Raw genomic sequence first — 22,047 nt, 5'->3', positions numbered from 1 at the left:
CAACAAAAGGGAAGAATATCTGGGATTTCTGTCCCAGGTCTGGAAGGTGGAAAAAAGCCTGTATACCCCTGGACAGCAACAGCTCCTCGCAGTGTACACAGTGCTTCTCCAGATAGAGCCTCTCACACAGCAGCCGGTGGGTTGAGCTCAGAGTGGTCTGGTCTGGCAGGTGGCCACTCATGAACCCTGGCTCTTAACCCTTTGAACTGCCAGTTGGGCTCTTCTAAAGTGATTAACCCTCTGGCCCAGACCATGGGAAGCTGAGGGGTCCTTGTGGGGTCCTTGTGGGGTCAAAATGTATATGGAAAGACATTTGGGTTCATCTGCAAGAGCCTGAGGTGCCTCATTGTTTTTCATGTTCTAGCTCATAAGGAACTGCCAACGCTTTGTGAATCATGAAGCTGGTGCCCTAACTAGGGTATGAGCCCTAACTACTGACCCTTGAGTAGATGCAGTAGACTGGGTGCACAGAAACAGTGGCCATGGCAGTGTCTGAGGAAGATGGCATATTGCCAAAGATGCTGGCTTGCCCTTGAAGTATGGTGACTTGGTTAATTAAGTAACAGCCTGTCCTGTAAATCCTAAATAATACCCAAGGTAATTGCCAAGAGTCTGCGGCCATCCATCGGAGTTCCCACCTGGTGAGTGATTCGCAAACTGTTTATATTGGCCCCTTCTCACTTGGTTTGTATCGACACTGCATCTGGCATAACCCAAGCTTTCCCTTGCCTATGTGCAAGCCAGGTGGCCACCATTAGGGTATTAGAACTGAGTACCATGTATGGCTACCCTTGTGCAAGAAATAGTGATCAAGAGTCAAATTTCAAACACAAGTCATGATATGCAAGACTGTGCAAGAGAATGTGATATGAAATGGAAGTCCCATTTCCCCTTAACCCGCATGTGGCAAAGTTGGTAGAAAGGAAAAAAGGACTATTAAGTAGGCAGCAAATTAAACTGTTAACAGGTAAAACCACCTTGGCTGGGTGGACTAGAACTCTGTCCTGGACTTTAACACATTTACATGTTGAATCAGCAGGGCCTATTGCCCCATGTGTAAGGCTGGGGACCCCTGCCTGGACACCCAACACCAGGGAGGTATGGAAGTCAGAGGAGAGCCACTGCCCTGACTCTCACCAGGGATCAGTGTACTGTGCTGCTGAGAACAAGTCCCATCACACCCAGAAAGGGAATTATCTACTGGATTTTACCATGGGACTGATATAGAGAAAAGGAATCCGTGCATATTTCTACAGTTGCAATGCCAACAAAGATCCATTTGGCAATAAAAACAAAAATGCCAAAATGAAGAGGATAGAATGAGGATAGAAACATTTCATAGATGAATGGATAAAGAAGCTGTGGTCTATGTATACAATGGGATATTCCTCAGCCATTAGAAGCGACAAATACCCACCATTTGCTTCAACGTGGATGGAACTGGAGGGTATGATGCTGAGTGAAGTAAGTCAGTCGGAGAAGGACAAACATTATATGGTCTCATTCATTTGGGGAATATAAAAAATAGTGAAAGGGAATAAAGGGGAAAGGAGAGAAAATGAGTGGGAAATATCAGTGAGGATGACAGAACATGAGAGACTCCTAACTCTGGGAAATGAACAAGGGGTAGTGGAAGGGGAGGTGGGTGGGGCGACTGGGTGACCGGCACTTGACGCGATGAGCACTGGGTGTTATGCTATATATTGGCAAATCGAACTCCAATAAAAAAATATACAAAAAAAAAAAAAAAAAGAAAACATTACATAGAAACATGATTTGGAGTATCTTTTGGGTTTTTATATTTTCAGATATTACATCTTTATGTTTTCTCCTTTTTTGGGAAATTTCAAATGATTTGGCTAATCTAGATTTGTTCTTTGAGAAAATATTAGCTCTTTTAGGTCGATTTGGCTTTGTTTTTCTACTTGGGTTAATTCTCGATTATTTGTGTCAGGCTTTTTTCTATTTGTAATTAACTTCTGTTTCTGAGAGTTTGTTGTTCTCACTTTTACACAAAATGAGCTTGGAATAAGAGGCCAGTTGAATGGATTTCAGGTGAAAGCCTCATTAACCTTAGTTTTGCCAATATTTTGTAGGCTATACCTATTTTTAGTTTTCATGATTTGTTTTGGGAAACCTTCCTGTCTATATTTGAACAAAGTCTCAATAAGCTGCTTTAGTAAAATAATATTTTTATTAGGAAATAATCCATGTTTAATGTAGAGAATACTCAGAAAACACGTAGGAGAAAATAAGATCAGTTATCATTTGATCACACAGAGATAACTATTTTTATCATTTTGGTGTATTTTTTCCCAGTCATTTCTATGTGCATATTTAACAAGAGTATTCATAGTGTATGACCTGATTTGTTTCTTTTTATTTTGTTTTGTGAGCCACAGATCTAGAATATTGTTTAATGTGATGATTATAGTCATCCTTGTTTGGTTTCCTAGTTTAATGGAATGTCTTTCCCAAAGTGCTCAGTAGAATATTAATAGGTGAGATTTGTAACAACTGCTTTGTGGTCAAGTAAGTGAGTATAGATATGTAGGCTATATTTTACATTTTCATTTAGATTAGTTAAAATAAATTATTAATTTCTTGCTCTGTGGCACTTTGACTGGACTGTGGTTTGAATAGTATTTGCTTTAGGAATTTGAGATTTCTCTATTAGGGAGTGATATATTTATCATTAAAAAAAAAGTCCTTGTTCCAAATACATTTGGAAAGATAATTTCTTTTGTAGCCTACAATTTCTTTTATAGGTACAGATTTAAAATTATTAGTTGAATTATTCTAATGCTTAATAAGAAATGGTACTTAAGAGTTTACTGGGTTTTGCCTAAAAATTGATTTTGTCTGAAATTATTACCATTTTGGCCTTTTTTCTTACACTTGTCTATTTGTCATTTTTTCTTCTTTGATTACTTGATCTGTGAAAAGTTTTCTCCCACTGCAGTTTTGCTTCTGTTAGTTTTTCTTTTAAGTTTGAATTTTATTTATATTTTGATGGTATGTTATTTAGCACTCAACGTTTGTGATATATTTTGATATGGATTATATCTTTTTATCAACGGAATCTAACATCCAGCTTCATTTTTAAAAATATTTTATTTATTTATTTGAGAGAAAAAGAGAGAGAGAGAGAGAGAGAAAGAGAGAATGAGCAGGGATGAGGAGGGGTTGAGGGAGAGTGAGAAGCAGACTCCCTGCTGGGCAGGAAGCCAACCGGGCTCCATCCCGGGACCCTGGGATCATGACCTGATCCAAAGGCAGACGCCTAACTGACTGAGCCACCTAGGCTTCCCCACCCAGCTTCATTTTTATTTATCATTTAGTTCATCTGATAATTGGTGCTCACTTTTTTGATGTTACTTTGTTGACCGCCAACTCAGGAAAAAAAAACCCACATGAATGACACATTGTTCAGGAGAAGAGGAATTTCTAACTGTAGAAAGAAAGGAAACCACCTATGGGTGGATATGGTTTCGTGTAAGGTGGGTTTTCAGTGCAGGGATCTGAGTGGAATTACTGCAGCTTTTGATATTGTTCTTTAAGATTAGTGGCACAGCAAGATGAAAGCTTTGAAGGAAGTCTTGGTGAGTAAACAGCTGTTTGATTACAAAGAAGTATGCTTATCTGAGAAATCTCTCTTTCTGAGAAAGAGCCTATTCACCCTAAGGCTCAAGGAGGAAGGGAGTTGATCAATCTATTGTTTGGATAAATGGATTTTAAAGAGTTCGTGAAACAAACAGTAATGTTATTTGAAACTTTATTTTCCTTGGCAAGAATTTACTGGAATAGTAAAATCATGTTAATGTAGGAAAGTCCGTCCTTGATCCTATTAAATTTGTGGTTACAGGCAGTTTGTTCTCCATTTGATAAATCTTTGCCTATCTTTTAAAAACAAATGTGCCATTTTATTTTAGGTATGTCTCTTGGAAGCAGCTTATATTTAGATTATGTCTCAATTGGAGAATCTTTATATATAGTAATAGAGAAACACATGCTTTTTGTACTACACTCAAATATTTTATCTGAAGTCCTTCATCTTTTTTTGTTAGTCTTAGAAATTGTGGCTGTTTCCTTTAGTCTTATCTTCTGTAGTAACTGAAAACTGGAGTCCTCCTCTGTGTTAACATAATCTGAATCTCAGCCATTAACTGAATACGTGCTACCGTTTATGTCTCCTTTCAATGATTGTTTTGACATTTGTCTTCAACTTTTTACTGCAACTTAACAACAATTATTTAAATTTAACTTTTATATTAAGCTATTCTCAAAGTGCACAATTTGTCTTTCTATCCTAACTTTCCTATTCTTGAACTCTTATTTGGTAACTTTAGGAAATTTTTGAGAAGGGCACAGAGAGGTTGTTTTTGAGCTTCTGTACATCTCAATCTTTCTGTTGTTTTCATCAATGAGTCAGATTTGATTTGTCCTAATTATTAGGTCATAGTTCTTTTCTCTGATAATCATAGGTATATTGCTTTATTATTTTTCTGTTATGTAATTTAAGAGATGTCAGGGTCCACCTGGTTTTTAATCCTTACTGGTTAATCTGCTTAGTTTTCCTTGACTGTATTCAGTTTAAAAAGCTTGCCAGAATCGTTTTAAAAACTGGTCTTTTACAATTATTTTTCTTGGTTTACCTTATTTTTTCAACGCCTTGGTGGTTACTTTGATCATGAATAACCTAGTTTCTCAAAAAGACCCATCATGGTTGGGTTGATTCTAATTCTCTTGTCTCTACCTGTAATGTTTTCTCATCATTTTCATTTTGTTTCTTCAGGCTCAGTTATGCTCTTTAAAAAGAGCATGCAGAGTTTTGGTTTGGCTCCTGTAATTTTGGTTTTCTTGAAACATCTTTTGGTTTTATTTCAATTCCTTTAAGTTTTACTTTGTAGTCTTTGTGTTTTCTCTCTCTCTTTTTAAAAAAGTTTTATTTATTTATTTGTTCATGAGAGAAACAGACTGAAAGAGAGGCAGAGACACAGGCAGAGGGAGAAGCAGGCTCCATGCAGGGAGCCCGACGCAGGATTCAATTCCAGGACTCCAGGATCACACCCTGGGCTGAAGGCGGCGCCAAACCACTGAGCCACCTGGGCTGCCCATGTTTTCTCTTTTAACTGTCCTTCCATTTTATTGTTTTATTTTCTTTAGATTCCCCAGCCTTGCCTGCCACCTTTTATTGCATTCTATTGAAGGTTCCTTAAAGTTTCCTGAAGCTTTTCTTTTGGTTCTTCAACCTCATTCACCCTCATTCTGAGTCTTCAAAAGTGATTTTTCCCTTTTCTTCAGATTTAGTTGATATTTTTAAAACCACCTTCACCTCCTCTCCCCTGAACATTCCATTTCTTATGAAGAAAGAAATATTGAGACCTTAGCATGCTGACTTATACGTGGCTTCCGTTGGCTTCACTACCTCTTTGGATGGCTGTTGAAAACGCTTCGCAAAGCTACTGATCTTGGCCCCTTTCCTGCTTCTCAGTCTTTGTTCCCTGAAATGTTAAATTCGTGTCATTTCTCAGTGGTTCTCAGCAGCAGTGATCACCATAGAGCTTTAAAAAGCACGGATATCTGCACTTTACATGTGGAAGTTCTGTGCGTATATGTGTGTGTTTAGAAGAGTAATGGAGCCAAGGTTTGGAAGCCTGTATTGCAAGAACCAGCTTTGGTTTGACAGTCTTGGATCAGTTACTGGCTGTGGCTAAGTTTCCCACTACAGATGCAAAAAAAGAGTCCACGTGTTTGTGTCTGTCTGGTTGTGGCAGCCAAGCCCGAATGGGCGGGGGTGTACCAGGGAAAAACATGGTAGAAAGAGGGAAACATGGGGAGAGAATTTTTGCAACTCCGAAATAGCCTTGTAAACAGTGAGGAACCTATTTCATTCCAACAAGAATCTAAAATTCGAATGAAAAAAACACAACAGATTTGAGTACTGGCAAGGACTGCAATTGGTACTATATTTTTCTCAGTTCCCACCAATTTGCTTTACTTTTGGAGACTCTGCCTTCTGGTGACACTAGCTTCACAGGCGAGCAACCTGTGCATTGGCACAGAGGCTGGTACTTGGAGGGCCCATGCTTGGTTTAATTTTCTCCTATCTCTGTCTGGAAACTCTTCACTTTATCTTTGAACTTGTGTGAGTGAAGTCCAGGGGAACCATGGACCCAGGTGTGAATGGGCAGGGTATGTGTGTGGCCTCCATGATGCCCCATGAGCCGAGAACTCTGCGTGGGATTCTGAAAGACTCAAAGCAAGGACCTGTGTGACTTAGTGTATTAATTTCCTTTTTTGCTGCTGTAACAAACTACCATGAACTTAGTGGCTTAAGCATTATGAATTTATTTTCTTACAGTTCGAGAGGTCAGAAGTCTGAAATGTGTGTTAGGTAGCTAAAATCAAAGACTGTCTTCTTTCTGGAAGCTGTAGGGGAGAATCTATTCTCTTGCCTTCTCTAGCTTCTAGGGGCTGCCTGCATTCTTTGTTTCTTGGCCGGTCATAATATCCTTAACTCAATCCTATCTACAAAGTCCCTCTTGTCGTGTAAAGTAACATACTCTCAGGTTTGGGGGATTAGGAAATGGATTATCTCTGGGGGGTATTATTTAACTACCACGCTGAGTGAGGACACCACACTTTCTATGTGAACCAGAACTTGCTTCAAATGCAGAAAAAAGCCAGTGGAGTTTCTAGAAACACGGATGACCAAGCAATCCTATTATTTCTTGCTTGTGGCACTTCCCCGCATTAGCCAACTGTTTGTGCTCAAAATGATGCCATAGAAGAAAAAAGCAAAAGAGTATCCTACAGTTTCTTTTTTTTTCAGTCCTTCCTTATTCACCAATAAATGAAGAGTGGGCATATTGGTAGGGTGAGTGTGTATCAAGAGCTGAAATAAAAATAGTGGCAGTGATTCCACTATTCTGGTGGAATGGCATACTTATGCATGTATGAGCTATGAAATACATTGTATAATTCGGTGACTTTGCATATGAGGGGAGTGCTCTTGCGTTTGCATTTAAAACCGGCGCTGTAAAATACATAAAATGCAGAGTAAAAGTCACGTTAATAATTAAAATTTTTAATTTTCTTAGAATCGAATTAAATAGCAAGTAACAAATACTGGATGAGAGAGATCATTGAAGGATGAAAAAACATTGCAGTTTAGTTCCTATTTATTTATTTATTTATTTATTTTCTTGCTTTCAGTTTGCACAGTGTCCTGCAAAATGTGTGGCTGGCCCTGATTCCAGGGACCAAAGAACGACCGTTCACCTTCCATATTTCACAGATGCGTCCACGTAGACATTCACACATATGTGCACAAGTGTGCATGTGTGTCTATGTATTTGTGACAGACAAGGTGAGTTGTTTTCTCTAAATTGAGAGGAAATAAATGGGACAGTGGCAAGAGGGGCAAAGCAAGAGGAAGCAGTACTCTTCTGAGGGACCTTCTCTCTCTGCTTCTGTCAGACAGTCTTTTTTTTTTTAATTTCTTCATATCAGCAGGTTTCAATTTTTTTTTTTTTTTGATTTCTGGGCCCCTTCCCTTTAATATCTTAAGCTGTATTGGGGTTGGCAGTGCACTTTTCTTTGTGTATTATATTTATTGGCATTTATCATAATTTAAAAGTGCCTATTAATCCATTAAAAATAATGTTAATTGGCTATTACATGTTCCCTTTTAAAATAAGAAATAACTTCATTTTTTTTCAAGTAAAAAACCAAGAAGAGTAGCTTTGTGTTACATTTCTATAAACTTCTGCAATACCTGGTTGAACAAAGATAGCTGCAACTGCATATCTGCTCCTCCATTTAATTTGTTGCAATATCACATGTCGTATTGATGCTGGAAAGTTTCATAGCACATCCATGAGAGAATCATAGTAAAACATACAAGTAACATATTATTATGAAAATACTTTTGACTATTTTCATAGGGGTACTTGACAACAATGTGAGAACTGCTGCCTTATATCATGCGCTCCCTTGCCATAGGGCCTTTGCATATACTCTTACCTCTGACTGGGACTCTGATATTCTCTTCTATCGATTCTTCCACTTTTCTTGCCTTGAAGATCATTTGCCTTAGGAAGCCTTCTCTCATTTCCTCCAAAAGGTCATATTTTGTTACTTTAGGCTTTTATAATGCTAGCTACTTCCAGTTTAAAATACGTTGTCATGATTCTACATAGGTCTATATGATTATGTTTCTCTCCCACATGACTAGAAGTTTCAAGAGAATAGGACTATATCTCACCATTACATCCCTGGTATGAAATATAGTATCTTAGTCCATATAGGTTCTGAAAAAATTATTGGATAAGTTCTGAAAAAATTATCGGATAAATAATTATGTTAGCCTCAATAATATGGTGGATTTACCATCTGTTATAAATTTTAAAACATTATAAATGTCAATCAATAGAACCACTGTCTTCTCTCAAGACCAGGATATAGAACATTATAAGCATATTCTCTTTGTGTCACTGCAAAATAAGAAAAAGGGGATCAAGTTAAAGCATGAGGCAATTATGCTGAGTGAAATAAATCAATTGGAGAAAGACAATCATCATATAGCTTCACTTATATGTGAAATGTAAGAAATAGTGAAAGGGACTATAAGGGAAAGGAGGGAAACTGAGTGGGGAAAAATTAGAGAGGAAGACAAACCATGAGACTCCTAACTCTGGAAAACAAACAAATGGCTGCTGAATGGGGGGAGTGTGAGGGGATGGGGTAACTGGGTAAGGAGGGCTCCTGATGGGATGAGCACTGGATGTTATACCTTATGTTGGCAAATTGAATTTAAATAAAATATTTAAAAAACAAAGCGTGAGAGATTTGACTCAAAAGAATTTCTTGATATTTAGTTTCTACTTTAAACTAAAATTTTGGGATGACAATTAAGAGTTAGTGAGTTGTTTAAATACTTTAGTGATCCGATGCCAGGGATTTGGCTACCTCCAGATACTTAGAGAATAGTAAATAATAGGTAGAATGTGACATTGACATTCGAATGATTGGTTAGTAGATTAAACATACGCATTTTTTGAAGTGTTCAATAGATCCAAGGTAACAAACAGAAAAATAAATAAATGGATCTTACTTTGGAGGTTTCTGCTGAAAATGTTAGGGAGATGATTTTAGTGATTAAAAAAATTTTTTTTTTGAAATCTCATAGTTGTATGAAAATGTCTTTTGTCAAATCCAAGAAAAATTAAGAAAAAAATCATATGCATGGTCTATAGGATGTACAGATTGTTGAATTTAGGGTAAAATTTTGTATGTTTCAGGGGATGGGTGGTTTTCTGGTTTCTTGATCTCTGGATTATATGGCTAACTTGATGTCAAGGTCCAGGTCTGTCTTCTACCCCTGGTTCTGGTTCAGTGCTCGGACAGAGAAAGGTGGTTAATATGAATGAATAAATTGATACTTGAAACAAACTTCTTTTCTCTCCCTAGCTCTCTAAGAACTGAGCTGAACTGAATTATTTGTTGTCTGTAGTAAGAGTGGCTTGAACAACGCTGGTTGTTGAACATTAGGTTTCAAATTTATTTTATTTAATGTATTGGATTATATTGATAGTCTTGTTCTCTTATCATTTTCTATTAGATGTAAGGGAAAAAGTAATCTATGTGGCTGAGTAGAAGTTATTAAGTTATTGTCTATTGAAGATTTCAAGGTCATTTTCATTTTTATGTTCCCCAGTTATTATACCAATCCAGCAGGCAGTCATCTCCTTTGCCTCTTCAGGTATGAAATGGCAGCTGCTATAGAGACACAGCTTGGTCACTGTTCACACAGTGGAGCAGAAGTTAATCACCCTTTGAAAACAATTGGCTGACATTAGACCGAGAGTTAATTAAAGGGAAACTGTTGAGATAAGAATTATGCTCATTTTTAAAAAGTTTGCCTGTATGACTAACAGCCAAAATCATTAAGAATAAGAACAGAAAGTTAGATTCTTAAATTCTAATGAATTCTGTTTACCTAACTTTTAGATTGGCTTAATCTAAATTTACTTTCTTCCCCTCTGTTTTTAATGCACTCTGCCTGGAAAATGATATTACACTGTTCAATGTCATCTGTCTTTTTACAGTTGTAAGAGCACTTTTTTTTTTTTTTTTTCCCTCCAGTTTTAGCTTCTCATGCCTCTTTAGAATGAATTTTGTCTTTCTCTCAAGGCCCACTATCCAAAGTCACTGGATAAAAGACCCTATAAAATCTTCCTTGGGTTTTAAGTCTTTGTAATTTTAAATCCATTGACTAATTTAGTGTCATTGAGTTTTCAATCTTCAGAGGGACTTCTTTTCATTTAATGGTCTTGCTTTCATTGAGATAAAGATATCTATTTTTAAAACACCTTTAATGCCAAATGAAATTGAAATTATTAATTGAATTGTTCTGTATTTCCCTGTACAAAGGATTTTCTGATCCTATACCCTGTTATTTGTGTGCATAGAAAGGATCAGAAAAGAGGTTAGTGGAAGTGATCTACATTTTGAATTAATTTATTCTTTTTGGAAATATAACATCTATAGTTTCAAGGTCAGCCTATGGAGAAATCAGACTTTAACAATAGTACTTTTCCTGTGCACAAAACCTCATATTTCCTCTTTACTGTTACTACATTTGATTTTGGAGAGAATAGACTGGTGCAATATACTGTAACATAACTTCATCTCCAGGACTTGGCTTCCTGAGTTCAAATCTCAACGCCATGCCTTACAGTCAAGTGGCTTTGCATGATTCACTTAGTTCCAAGATACATCTTTCCTCATAGCTTATATGATGGTAGTAATAATAATAAATCTATCTCACGGTATTGTAAGATTGCAGTGGATTTTAATAATTAAGCAAATTTCTTAGAATACATCTTGGTCCAGAGTTAGAAATATTAATTATCATCACCACCATCATCATTATGACCCTCATCATCATCACAACCATCATTCAGGAATCTAGATTGAGATATGACCACTATTGTGCTCTGGAACCTCAAATCCCTATAGATTTGGGATACACACTGTTGGTTGCTTACTCAACATCAATCTCCCCTTTTCTCCTTGCTAATAGAATTTGCTAGCAGGGTACCCAGTCATGGGTATAAATCATGAGGCATAATCCAGTTATGGCTCTTGCACTTCTGACCAATGAAATGTAAGAAGAAATTTCCTGGGGATTTTCTGGGAAATATTTTTTTCCCTGTTAAGTAAAATTGCCTATATGTATGCTTCTCTTTTTTCCTTGTTTTGGGTGCTGTGATGACATGATGCCTAGTGGTTTGGCAACCATCTTGTGACCATAAGGATACAAACTTGAGGCAAAATCCCAGACTTTGAATAGGAAAGAGAAAGGAGAGGAGGAGCAAAGGAAGCTTGATCTTTGGTGGCATTTTTGAAAATGGGATCACCTCTAGGCTTTACAGTAGATATTCTTAAAAAAAAAAAAAAAAACAATTTTTAAGTAATCTCTATACCCAGTGTGGGGTTCAAAATCACAACCCTAAGATCAAGAGTTGCATGCTCCACCAACTGAATTAACCAGGTGCTCCTGTTAACAATAAATATAATTTTTTTTGAGAGACATAGAGAGAGAGGAGGGGGGCAAGGGGCAAAGAGACAGAAAATCTTAAATAGGCTCCATGCTTAGCATGAGGCTTGATCTCATGATCCTGAGATCATGACCCTGAGATCATGACCTGAGCTGAAATCAAGAGTCAGGATGCTTAACTGACTGAGCCACCCACGTGCCCTCAACAAATATTCTTAAAGTTTAAGTAAATTTTCTTTACTTGCAGATGAAAATATCTTATAATATTAACTAATACTTCAGCCATGAATTTTTTTGGGTTCAAGTGACAGAAATACAATTTAAACTAGGGAATTTATCCAGGCACTGTTTATGAAGTTAAATGAATTTCTATAAGAACTGTGGTAGTTCTAAGGGACTCAGAGATGGAAACTAGGACCTTGAACACCTGTGTACACTTCCTCTCCATTTTTCCCCTTTGCTTCTTCCTGCGTCAACCTCATTTGTTCTGATTGTAGATAAGCCTTTTTTTTTTTTTTTTCTGATGGCGTGTGCATTCCATCAAGAAAAAAAAAAGCAATAAAAACAGAGTCCTCTCTCTTAGCTCCTGTTTGGATAAAAGCTAGAAAATAATGCTAATTTGGTTTTTGCACCAATTGCTATAGCCAGGGAAGGGTTATATCATCCACAGTTTTGATTAGATTATGAGGTCTCCTTCTAATAGACTGGGATAATACACATACGTTGGACAGAGAATTACTGTGGGAAAGACAGTCACCCTTATTTATTTCTGGTATAAAAATTTAGTAGTTGTGAAAAATACTTTCCCTGGGGTCATTTGGGTTATGGTTTGAATTAATTTTGATGTTTCTTTTTTACAAGAGTCATTTCTAATTTCCCTGGACTCATTAGACTCTAGGTATATGTGACCAAATGAGAAAATCAGAACCTGGAGGGCTGTGAGGGAATGCTCCTGGGGAATTTGCTAATGTGTCTTATATTCTCATTTCACAGAGGCTATTGCTCGGTGGGCTGCACTACCTGGGATTTGAAATGGGATACCCCAGGCTATATTGGGATTTAAAATGGGGTAGCAGATTATGTATCAAAACTTCTTGGGTTCTTGCCAGAGATGCTAATGTCAGTCCTGAGCACCCTACAAAGACCTCTCCCTCTTATCTCAAGTGTTTTTAGGAAGTCTCTCCTAAACGCTCATAGAAAACCACGTGGTGTTCCCTCAGCACTACTCAACAGGAGATCCAGCCACTGGGCTTCACAGTGCCTGCTAGGCCTCACTATTGATGATGGACACTGCTGTCACCCCCCAAAACAGCTGCTTCTCAGACACTGTTGATCCCTGATCTGGGCTCTGCTGTCCTGTTTGGTGAAGCACTGTGGTTTCTCCATGCTCATGGCAGTCCCTTTGTGCCTCTCGAAGCTGTCGCTGCCACAGGTGTGAGGAAGGCTCTGAGATGCCCAGGTTACCCAGTGGCATGGGAAAAGGTGGGGAGAAATGCCTCTGCCCCTTTACATGCTACACCGTTAAAGGTATTTCCACATGTCAATATCTGACAGAGGTTTTGTTTTTTAAATAAATCCAGTCTTTTTTTTTTTTTAAGATTCATTTATTTATTTGAGAGAGTATGAGCAGGGGCAGAGGGGGGCAGAGGGAGGCAGAGAGAAAGCATCCCAAGCAGACTCCCCCTAAGTGTGGAACCCGAAGCAGGGCTGGATCTCATGACCCAAGATCGTGATCCAAGCCCAAATCAAGAGTTGGCTGCCCCAATGACTGAGCCATCCAGGCATCCCTCCTACAGAGGTTTTAATGAGAACCTGGCTCTTCTTTCTTAACCTATGACCACCCCCTTTTCCCTTTACTCTTAGCACCTAAAGACCATGCCGGAAGGTGTGCTGGTGCCAGGAGTGGATGTACACCAGAATCATCTTCCCCATTTCCTGGAAGAAGGATCTGCTGTTTAGCCAGCTTGTCCTCTTGACATTTTTTTTTTTTTCTGTTGTGCTGTTATCTCCCACGAGATTCTTCAGTTTTTTTTTTTTTTTTTTTAAAGATTTTATTTATTCAGGAGAGACACACAGAGAGAGAGGCAGGGACACAGGCAGAGGGAGAAGCAGGCTCCATGCAGGGAGCCCGATGTGGGACTCCATCCTGGGTCTCCAGGATCACACCCTGGGCTGAAGGCAGCGCTAAACCACTGAGCCACCCGGCCCGCCCGAGATTCTTCAGTTTTGAATGAAAATTGATTTCTGGCAGGCTTCTTCCACCCACCATTTCACTCTGAACGTGAAAACTTGACTAATCTGAGAAGTGGGTATCACTAGAGTCTGTGGGTTTCAGGGCCTTGGGTGTAAAAGATCAGCAAAATTTTGGAAAAAAAAAAGGGACTTATGTAGGAGTTGCAGCTCTATTTTGCTTAGTATGGCATTAAAAAAGTAACCCAAAGTACGCTCACTACCGTATTTATCCATTATTTCATAAATGAAAGATGTAAAATTTCAGGATGATAAAAATGACATAGTTTTAGAAAAAATGTGTTTTGTTTCAAAAATATACAATTAAAAATATGCCCACAGACACAAATATTCAACAGTACCCAACCCTGAATGCGCTTCACAATATACACACATTTACATAGCTTCCAGACTTAATCCTTAGAGATGTTGACTCAAGGGGAGTGATCTATATACTTAAAAAGCTCCCCAGGTGATTCTAATGCAGCCAGCCAGATTAGTATGTACACTATTTTCTCTTCTACGTTTCCCCCCATGAAGTGGTGAAAAATCAATTGCAGACCAGCAATGTCTATAGCCCAGCTCTTGGGACCCAGCTGGCTCAAATAAAATCTGGAGCCCAGGTTATCTAAGATTTCCTTGAGATACCCAAATGCTTTCTTTCCTCACTGGAAGAAGAAGTACTAAATGGTAAAATGTTAGAGAAAAGAAAATTATGTGGCCTGATCCAGGTCAAGCATGACAAGTGAGTGTTAAGTGATAATGAGGTGCCCGTCGATTGGCACCGATGGTTAGAATGTCACACTGAAAAGGATGCTAAGGCTCAGCTCGAGCTCCGAAGAAGTGAATGTTGTGATTGATTAGCAGTGTTTTGTGTCGGGTAGAGGAGCATTGTGGCGCATGCGGCACGTATTTGCCATTTTTTGTTTGCCTCCTTGTAGATACGGGCATAATGTTCGAGAAAATATTAGCAGTTGTAAGTGTTCTAGCAGTCTATTAATTATAGTACAGTAATAGTCTGTTTGGAACTTTACTGAAATAATGGCTGAATCCCTGTCATCTCAAAAGTTTTTGCATTAAGAAGTCATTTAATCTAGGGTTGAGCTACAATTGTTGCATTTAAATTGAACCCATACTATTGCCTTATACCTACCTGTCCAGCCACTAAGTCACCTGATTGTTTATTGAATGAACATTTATTGGCTATTTGCTACATACCCGTTCTAGGCAGTGAGTTAGGGAGAAAGGATGGAGAGAGTCCTTACCTGCGTGGAACTTCATCTATCGGGGGAAGTAGATCCATAAACAAATGATAATAATATAAAATATGTACAAAACATTCCACAGACAGGTGAAGGAAAGACTAGCTAAATTTTAAGTGAAGAAAGTAAAATAGTGTATTTCAGTTGAAAAAGTGACAGAAGTTAGAATAAGTTGCTTCAAAGAAGATGCCTGGAACGTGTTACTGAGTTATCAAGTCCTTGGGCCACAGATTTTTACAGCATCAACTGGATGTGATATTTACTTCTTTGAGACAACAGAAAATTTCATTTTTAGTGTTTCTTAGCATTTACGTTATCCTATCATGTTTATCTAGAACCTTCCTCCTCAATAGATTGTAAGCTGATCTATATAAATAGGACATCTATCAAAATAAAATGTAGAAGAATGGAGGGAACGTCCAGACATTAATCCCTTATTTGTTAACTGTGTGAACTCAAGCAAGGAAATCAAAAAAAATCCTTATAACTTCCCATCTGCAAAATGAGAATAACAATAACTACCACGGTAGGTTGTTATGAATATCAAGCAAGGAAATGTATGTAAAAGCTCTTGGCACAGTGCTTGACACTTGGTTAACGCTCAGTAAATGTTAGCTATTCCTAGTATTATTATACACGGTTGAGCTCTAAATCTATGCCTGTATCACAGTGGGAACTTAGTACTTGTTTGTTGTTTGTGTTGAAATTAAGGACCCTTCCTTTTCTGAGTTTCTTCTCCATCCATCCATCCATCCATCCATCCATCCATCCATCCATCCATCCATCTCTGCATTCAGATTATCTGCTATGTGCCTGACACTCAATCCTATTCCCTCCAAAGATCTCATGGTCTTGTCTTCTGAGTCTACACTGATAACTCTTTAATCTTCCTAACTCCCTTCTAGAGTATTTCAGACAGAGGTGAGAAAAAGCTTTACTAGAATAGCCTAATCCTGCTCTGATCACTAGGAAGGGGCAGCGATGGTAAATTTGTCAGGGAGACAAATGACACACAACGTTAATATGATGTGAGACGAGCTACCTCCGAGTGTAACAATGTGCTCATCACCTGTACTTTTCTTTATGACACTGAAGAGAATCTCAAGTAACTTTGCTTTTTAGTTTATCTCTTACCTAAATTTCTACTCTTAAAAGATAAAATACGTTGTATCTGTTTTGTTCTTCATTGTATCTCTAACATCTAGCAGATGGACTTCTACCCAGTAAGCACTCAATGTACATTTGCTAAAGGAAAGAGAAAATGAAATACACAAGTTGTGGAATTGACCTTATGACTTGGTATTTTGAGGGGATATGATTATATTGAAGTAATATGAAACAATGTCCTATTTTGGACCTTTACCTTTTCGGTTTCTTTAAGGCAAGAGGGTATAGGCATAGCTCAATGTGTATGTGGAGACGGATGGGTGTAGAAGGGTGGAGGTGATCACTTCCCACTGAATGATTCTGGTTTTCCGGAGGGGATACAGTTTCACAACTGGTAGTACGGCTAGGTCAAAGCTCATTTAAAAACTCTCAGCGTTTCTACGATATAATTCTGAGTTAAGTGAAAGTACCACATAAAGCATTAAGCTAAATCAAATTAATACCATGTGTGTTGAGAGTCCTACATCTTACCCAGAAACATATGCCAATGATTTCAGCATTTGGTACACCTTATTGCTATATACTTTTGGTGCTGTTTGACTTCATTTACATTAATGTGTTAGATAAAACTTAAATAAAGGAGAAATTAAGAATTAGGTATTATTCATATCAAACATTGTAGCACCACTATTTTTACCCAAATCTTGGAAGTAAAAATTCTTACAGGAAAGATATCTAAGCTTTTCAAATTATATCTATAAACATAACTAGAGTTTCAAAGAGCATTTATCTCTGAGTCTGAGTTATAGCTTGCTTCATTGCTCCCTCAACACCAAATTTTCCACTATAGATGTGGGACATATGCTCTTTCAGCTCAGTATGCTGTAGAGCCCAAGTGTGGCACATTTACACTGGCAGCTCCTTGGGAAGAAAAAAAATAGCACGGGGAACATGGAAATCTTACAGTAGAGGAGGTTCAAAATACAAATGTTGAAGTGCTAAGCTCTCAGAAAGTAATAATTTCACTGATTTTTATTAGGAAGAGGATATATGAGCATAGCAATGAATGGTAAATCAGCATTTCTGCCTCTTTACCAGCTTTTATGATCGGCATTAATGGTGGCAACTGTCACAGAGATTATGGCTGTTTTATTTCAAGGGAGTCTAAGAGGCAGAACGTAGTGTGAGTATTTTATAAACATGTATTTTTAAAGTCAGCCATTTGAGTTTGCAGGGATGACAAATGATTCCTGGGAGGGCTTAAACAGGGAGAGGGATGGAGTAGAGGAGGGAAGAAAGTGGAGAAAATAGTATCATTTATTTGATGTAGAAATTTGGATGTTAGTTATAGTCCACATTTCTGTTAGCCATTTTATCCTAGCCTAAGTGGTGCCAAAATTATTTTATTGATCAGCTATCCTGGGATTGAAAAAGCCACATTCTGACCGGAGCCATGTGACTTTTACTTCCCATTACGAATCAGTATGGGCCTCCAGAGTGTAGTTGGTTTAACTACATTTGTGATTATTTTGTTGAAGATAAAATCCCCTATCTGTCACTTCCCAGAACGTCAAGCCCTTATGTGAGGTTTACAAAGTCATAGGGAGGAGATAATCCCTGCCATCTTTCTTCTTGTGTGTTCTATATGTTTGATAAAAGGGAGCTAATGTATATGACTATGGTACAAAATGTACCCAAAGCAAATTGTTCCTGTTGAATAGCAGTAGTACCATTTGCTAGAAAGGAAGCTCTCAGGCAGTTTTCTGACTGAAAAACATTTTGTAGATGGAATATATATAAAGACATCAACATGCTTGCTCTGTTCTCATTGCTCTATTAGAGCTGCAGCTACTGAAGCCATTATGATAATGTCCGGAGGTTTTAGGAAATTTGTTGGTGCAGAGATGGAGGAAAGATCCACTTACGGGACCTGACTCTCAGCTTGTATAGCTGTCTTCTATAGTAAACTCTTGGCATTTCAAACTTCTTTTTTCCCCCTTTACTCCCAAGTTGTTAGACTATTTCTTTTGCTCATTTATTCCTTCATCAACAAACACTTATTTAATTTTTAATATATACCAGGGATTCTACTAGAATTTGAGTATACAGTGGTGAATGAGATAGAAATAGTTTCTGTGTCCAGAAAACTCTAATGGAGAGATGAAATATGAGACAAGGGAGTGAATTGCTCAAGAAGCAAATGGCAGAGCCACCTGATTTGGTCTATAGAGGTTAGGAAGGGCTTCCCGGATGAAGCAGCTTCTAACTAATAACTAAAGGATGAAGTAGGAGTTAAATTCCACATCAGATGGTTTCATAAGACAATGTATATGAAATAACTTATAAATAGTTAAGTACTACATAGAGATTATATTCTATTATTGGTCTTCTTGCAGTCAGGTAGCCTTAAAATATCAGGGACCTCAAAAATCTCAATATATTTTGCTATATTGTGGCAGCAGTATTGTTATTGGTGGTAGGAAGAATCTTATTTATAGATGTGGTTTTCCATATCCTGGTAAAATACATCATTTTCTAGAACTGGTGCTGTATGCCCAACTATCTAAAATATTTTGCCTACTTAAATTTAGGGACTCACGTAGGCCTTTCTCATTGGGAGGGGTTGGGAGGTTGAACAGCTTTCATCCAGGAGTGGAGCCAAGTGTTTATGACGACTGCTTGCCTGATCCATAGGGAGATGGTTTTAGTGTGATAGGGATTCAGAAAAGCTGGGTTCTTGTTCTGATGTAAGGAATTTGTTTTGTTTTGTTTTAAAGATTTTATTGATTTATTCAGGAGAGACACAGAGAGGAAAGAGGCAGAGACACAGGCAGAGGGAGAAGCAGGCTCCATGCAGGGAGTCCAATGTGGGACTCGATCCCGGGACTCCAGGATCATGCCCTGAACCAAAGGCAGATGCTCAACTGCTGAGCCTCCCAGGCATCCCTGATGGAAGGAATTTGGTAGGCAGATGGCTCAAGACAAATCACTTAATTTCATTTGGTCTCATTACCTCATCTGCAACATGATTACCTCTAAGAGACAATCTGTGGTAAACTTGCTAGTGCAGTTTCTTTATTTTAAGTACTAATATTCCCAAATCATCTATTTGTTTGTTTGTTTATATGTAGGCTCCACATCCAGCATGGGCTCCTTGAACTCATGACCTCGAGATCAAGACCTGAGCTGAGATCCATAGTCGGACACTTAATCAACTGAGCCACTCAGGGATCCCCTAAATCATTTATTAATGTTTGCTTTTTTAATTTCATATTAAGAATATCAGTAGAGCTTGAGTCATTTGCTGATTTGCTTACTCCATGGGGCAAGTTTGATTAGCTACTAATCCAAAGGGAACAGGTGTAAGCTGCATGTACATCTAAGTATATTCTTCACATGTATGTGTGTATAAGTGCTCGCCGGCAAATTGCTAAATTAAGAAATATCTTCAGAATGAAATGAAAAATGCCTTAAAAATGTCAACATGTTTTTCTCCCTTTGCTTATTAAGTTCAATTTTTTTTTTGGTCCCAGATTCAGGAATGATCATTTTTAGAAGGGACTAATAGATAACATCTGTTATATGAACATATATGAATTGAGGCTCATATAATGCAGTAGTATAACACTGAATGTGTAGTGATTGTGAGGTATGTCAGAGACTAAAATAAGACCTTAAATACTTTATATAGTGAAAGCAATGATAGGTAAATGTCTGTGGGATAGTTTAGCTAATTGTTGATGATGTTTTAATGTTCTATGCCTACAACTCAGAGCTTTCTTCTTAACTTAGACTGTTAGCTTACTTTTTTTACTTATTAAACCATCTCAAATAAGGCTACCTGATAGAGAATAATATAGATATGCCTTAAAACAAATCTGTTGTTCAACTTCTATTAACTACAGATATCCTCACAAATGTTGAAACAGTGACTTTGACAAGTTTCTTCTCTGAAGTTTTAGAGGGACCTTTATCAGTGACATTCTTTCCTCCCTCTTCAATGCTTATATGACCACTGGTCCTCACTTTAGGTTTAAAGAACAGTGGGATATGTGAGGGAGATATCAAGATAGATGCCTAGCCAGTGAGCCAACATGAAGAAGATTTGAGTAGCATTTCCCTGATAAAAGCTAATTTCTGGGCTTTATTAGTCCTGGCAAGGAGATTCAGACTGCTAGATGACATTTATTTTTAAAATTGGACAAACAGTAGTCTTAAGTTGATGCATAAGCTGTTGCTGTTTCCATGTGAAACAAATAAACAGCATGTCAGGAAACAGACTGTAAAAGCAAGAACAAAACCCATTCATGCTTTTAAATTTCCTGTGGCAATCAGACAACAAGCTGATGCCAACCCCACTTCTGATTTATGAAAATCCCGAGGGAAGGAAAGAAATCACACATTTTCTCTCTTCATTTACTCTTCTACTAGTACTGTCAATTCTTTTTATGGAAGTATAATTGACATATTATTTTTGGGTATATACCTCATGATTCAATATTTATTTATTTATTTGAAATATTTTATTTGTTTATTCATGAGAGACACAGAGAGAGAAGCAGAGACATAGGCAGAGGGGGAAGCAGGCTCCCTGTGGGGAGCCCGATGTGTGACTGGATCCCTGTACCCTGGGATCATGCCCTGAGCCGAAGGCAGATGCTCAACCACTGAGCCACCCAGGTGTCCCATGATTCAATATTTGTCTACACTATAAAATGATCATCCACAATGTCCAGTTTCCCTGTTAACTTACATACCATACCATATGATATTATTGGCCAGAGTCACCATGCTGTGTATTACTTATTTATGACTGGAAGCTTGTACCTCTTTACCCTCTCTCCTCTTTTGCCCGTCCCAGAACACCCCATCTTTCTGGCAATCACAATTTGTTTTCTGCATCTGCGAGTTTTATTTTGTTTGTTTTGTTTTTAGATTCCACATGTAAGTGGAATCATGTGGTATTTGTGTTTCTCTGACTTATTTCATTTAGCATAATGCCCTCAAGTTTCAGCTATGTGGTAGCAAATGACAAGATTTCATTCTTTTATGGCTAAATAGTATTCTATTGGATATTTATAGTACCCCTTCTTTGTCTATATAACTATCTATGGCTACCTAGGTCATTTCTGTACCTCAGCTATTATAAATAATGCTACAATGAACCTGGGGGTGCATGTATGTTTTCAAATTAGTGTTTCTCTTTTTAAAAAGACTGTATTTATTTATTCATAAGAGACACAGAGAGGCAGAGACATAGGCAGAGGGAGAAGCAGGCTCCCACTGGGGAGCCTGATGTGGGTCTCCATCCCAAGACTCTGGGATCACACCCTGAGCCAAAAGCAGAGGCTCAACCACTGAGCCACCCAGGCATCCCTGTTTCTTGTTTTCTACAAGTAAATACCCAGAAGTGGAATTGCTGGATTATATGGTAGTTCTATTGCTGGTTTTTTGAGGAACCTCCTAATATTTTGGCCATGCTAATTTACATGCCGAGCAGCAGTACATAAAGGTTCCTTTTTTTCCCCACATCCTTGCCAACATTTACCATTTCTTGTCCTTTTGGTAATAAGCCATTCTGATAGGTCTGAGGTGATATCTTATGGTGGTTTTGATTTGCATTTCCCTGATGTTTTATTGATTTATTCATGTGTCAAAAAGACACGTTGAGTGTCTTTTTATGTGAATGTTGGTCATCTCTGTGCTGTCTTTGGAAAAATGTTCAGGTCCTCTGTCCATTTTTTTTTAAGATTTATTTATTTATGATAGACATATAGAGAGAGAGGCAGAGATGCAGGCAGAGGGAGAAGCGGGCTCCATGCACCGGGAGCCCGACGAGGGACTGGATCCCGGGTCTCCAGGATCAAGCCCTGGGCCAAAGGC

At 38.1% G+C, this 22,047-nt stretch overlaps 1 protein-coding gene across 2 annotated transcripts in view; it reads left to right on the top strand.

Moving 5' to 3' along the window:
• LOC144283713 (uncharacterized) overlaps positions 1–22,047 on the top strand; it is a 118,065-nt gene that overhangs the window by 45,523 nt on the left and 50,495 nt on the right. For both annotated transcript variants that reach the window (XM_077848182.1, XM_077848181.1), the window contains one exon: positions 7,219–7,372. In XM_077848182.1, coding sequence (XP_077704308.1) covers positions 7,219–7,372 — 154 coding nt within the window. The remainder of the gene's footprint in view (positions 1–7,218; positions 7,373–22,047) is intronic.

The sequence above is a fragment of the Canis aureus genome, chromosome 14 (genome assembly GCF_053574225.1).
Source record: "Canis aureus isolate CA01 chromosome 14, VMU_Caureus_v.1.0, whole genome shotgun sequence".
Lineage (NCBI taxonomy): Eukaryota > Metazoa > Chordata > Mammalia > Carnivora > Canidae > Canis > Canis aureus.
This window is presented reverse-complemented; position numbering and strand designations above follow the sequence as displayed.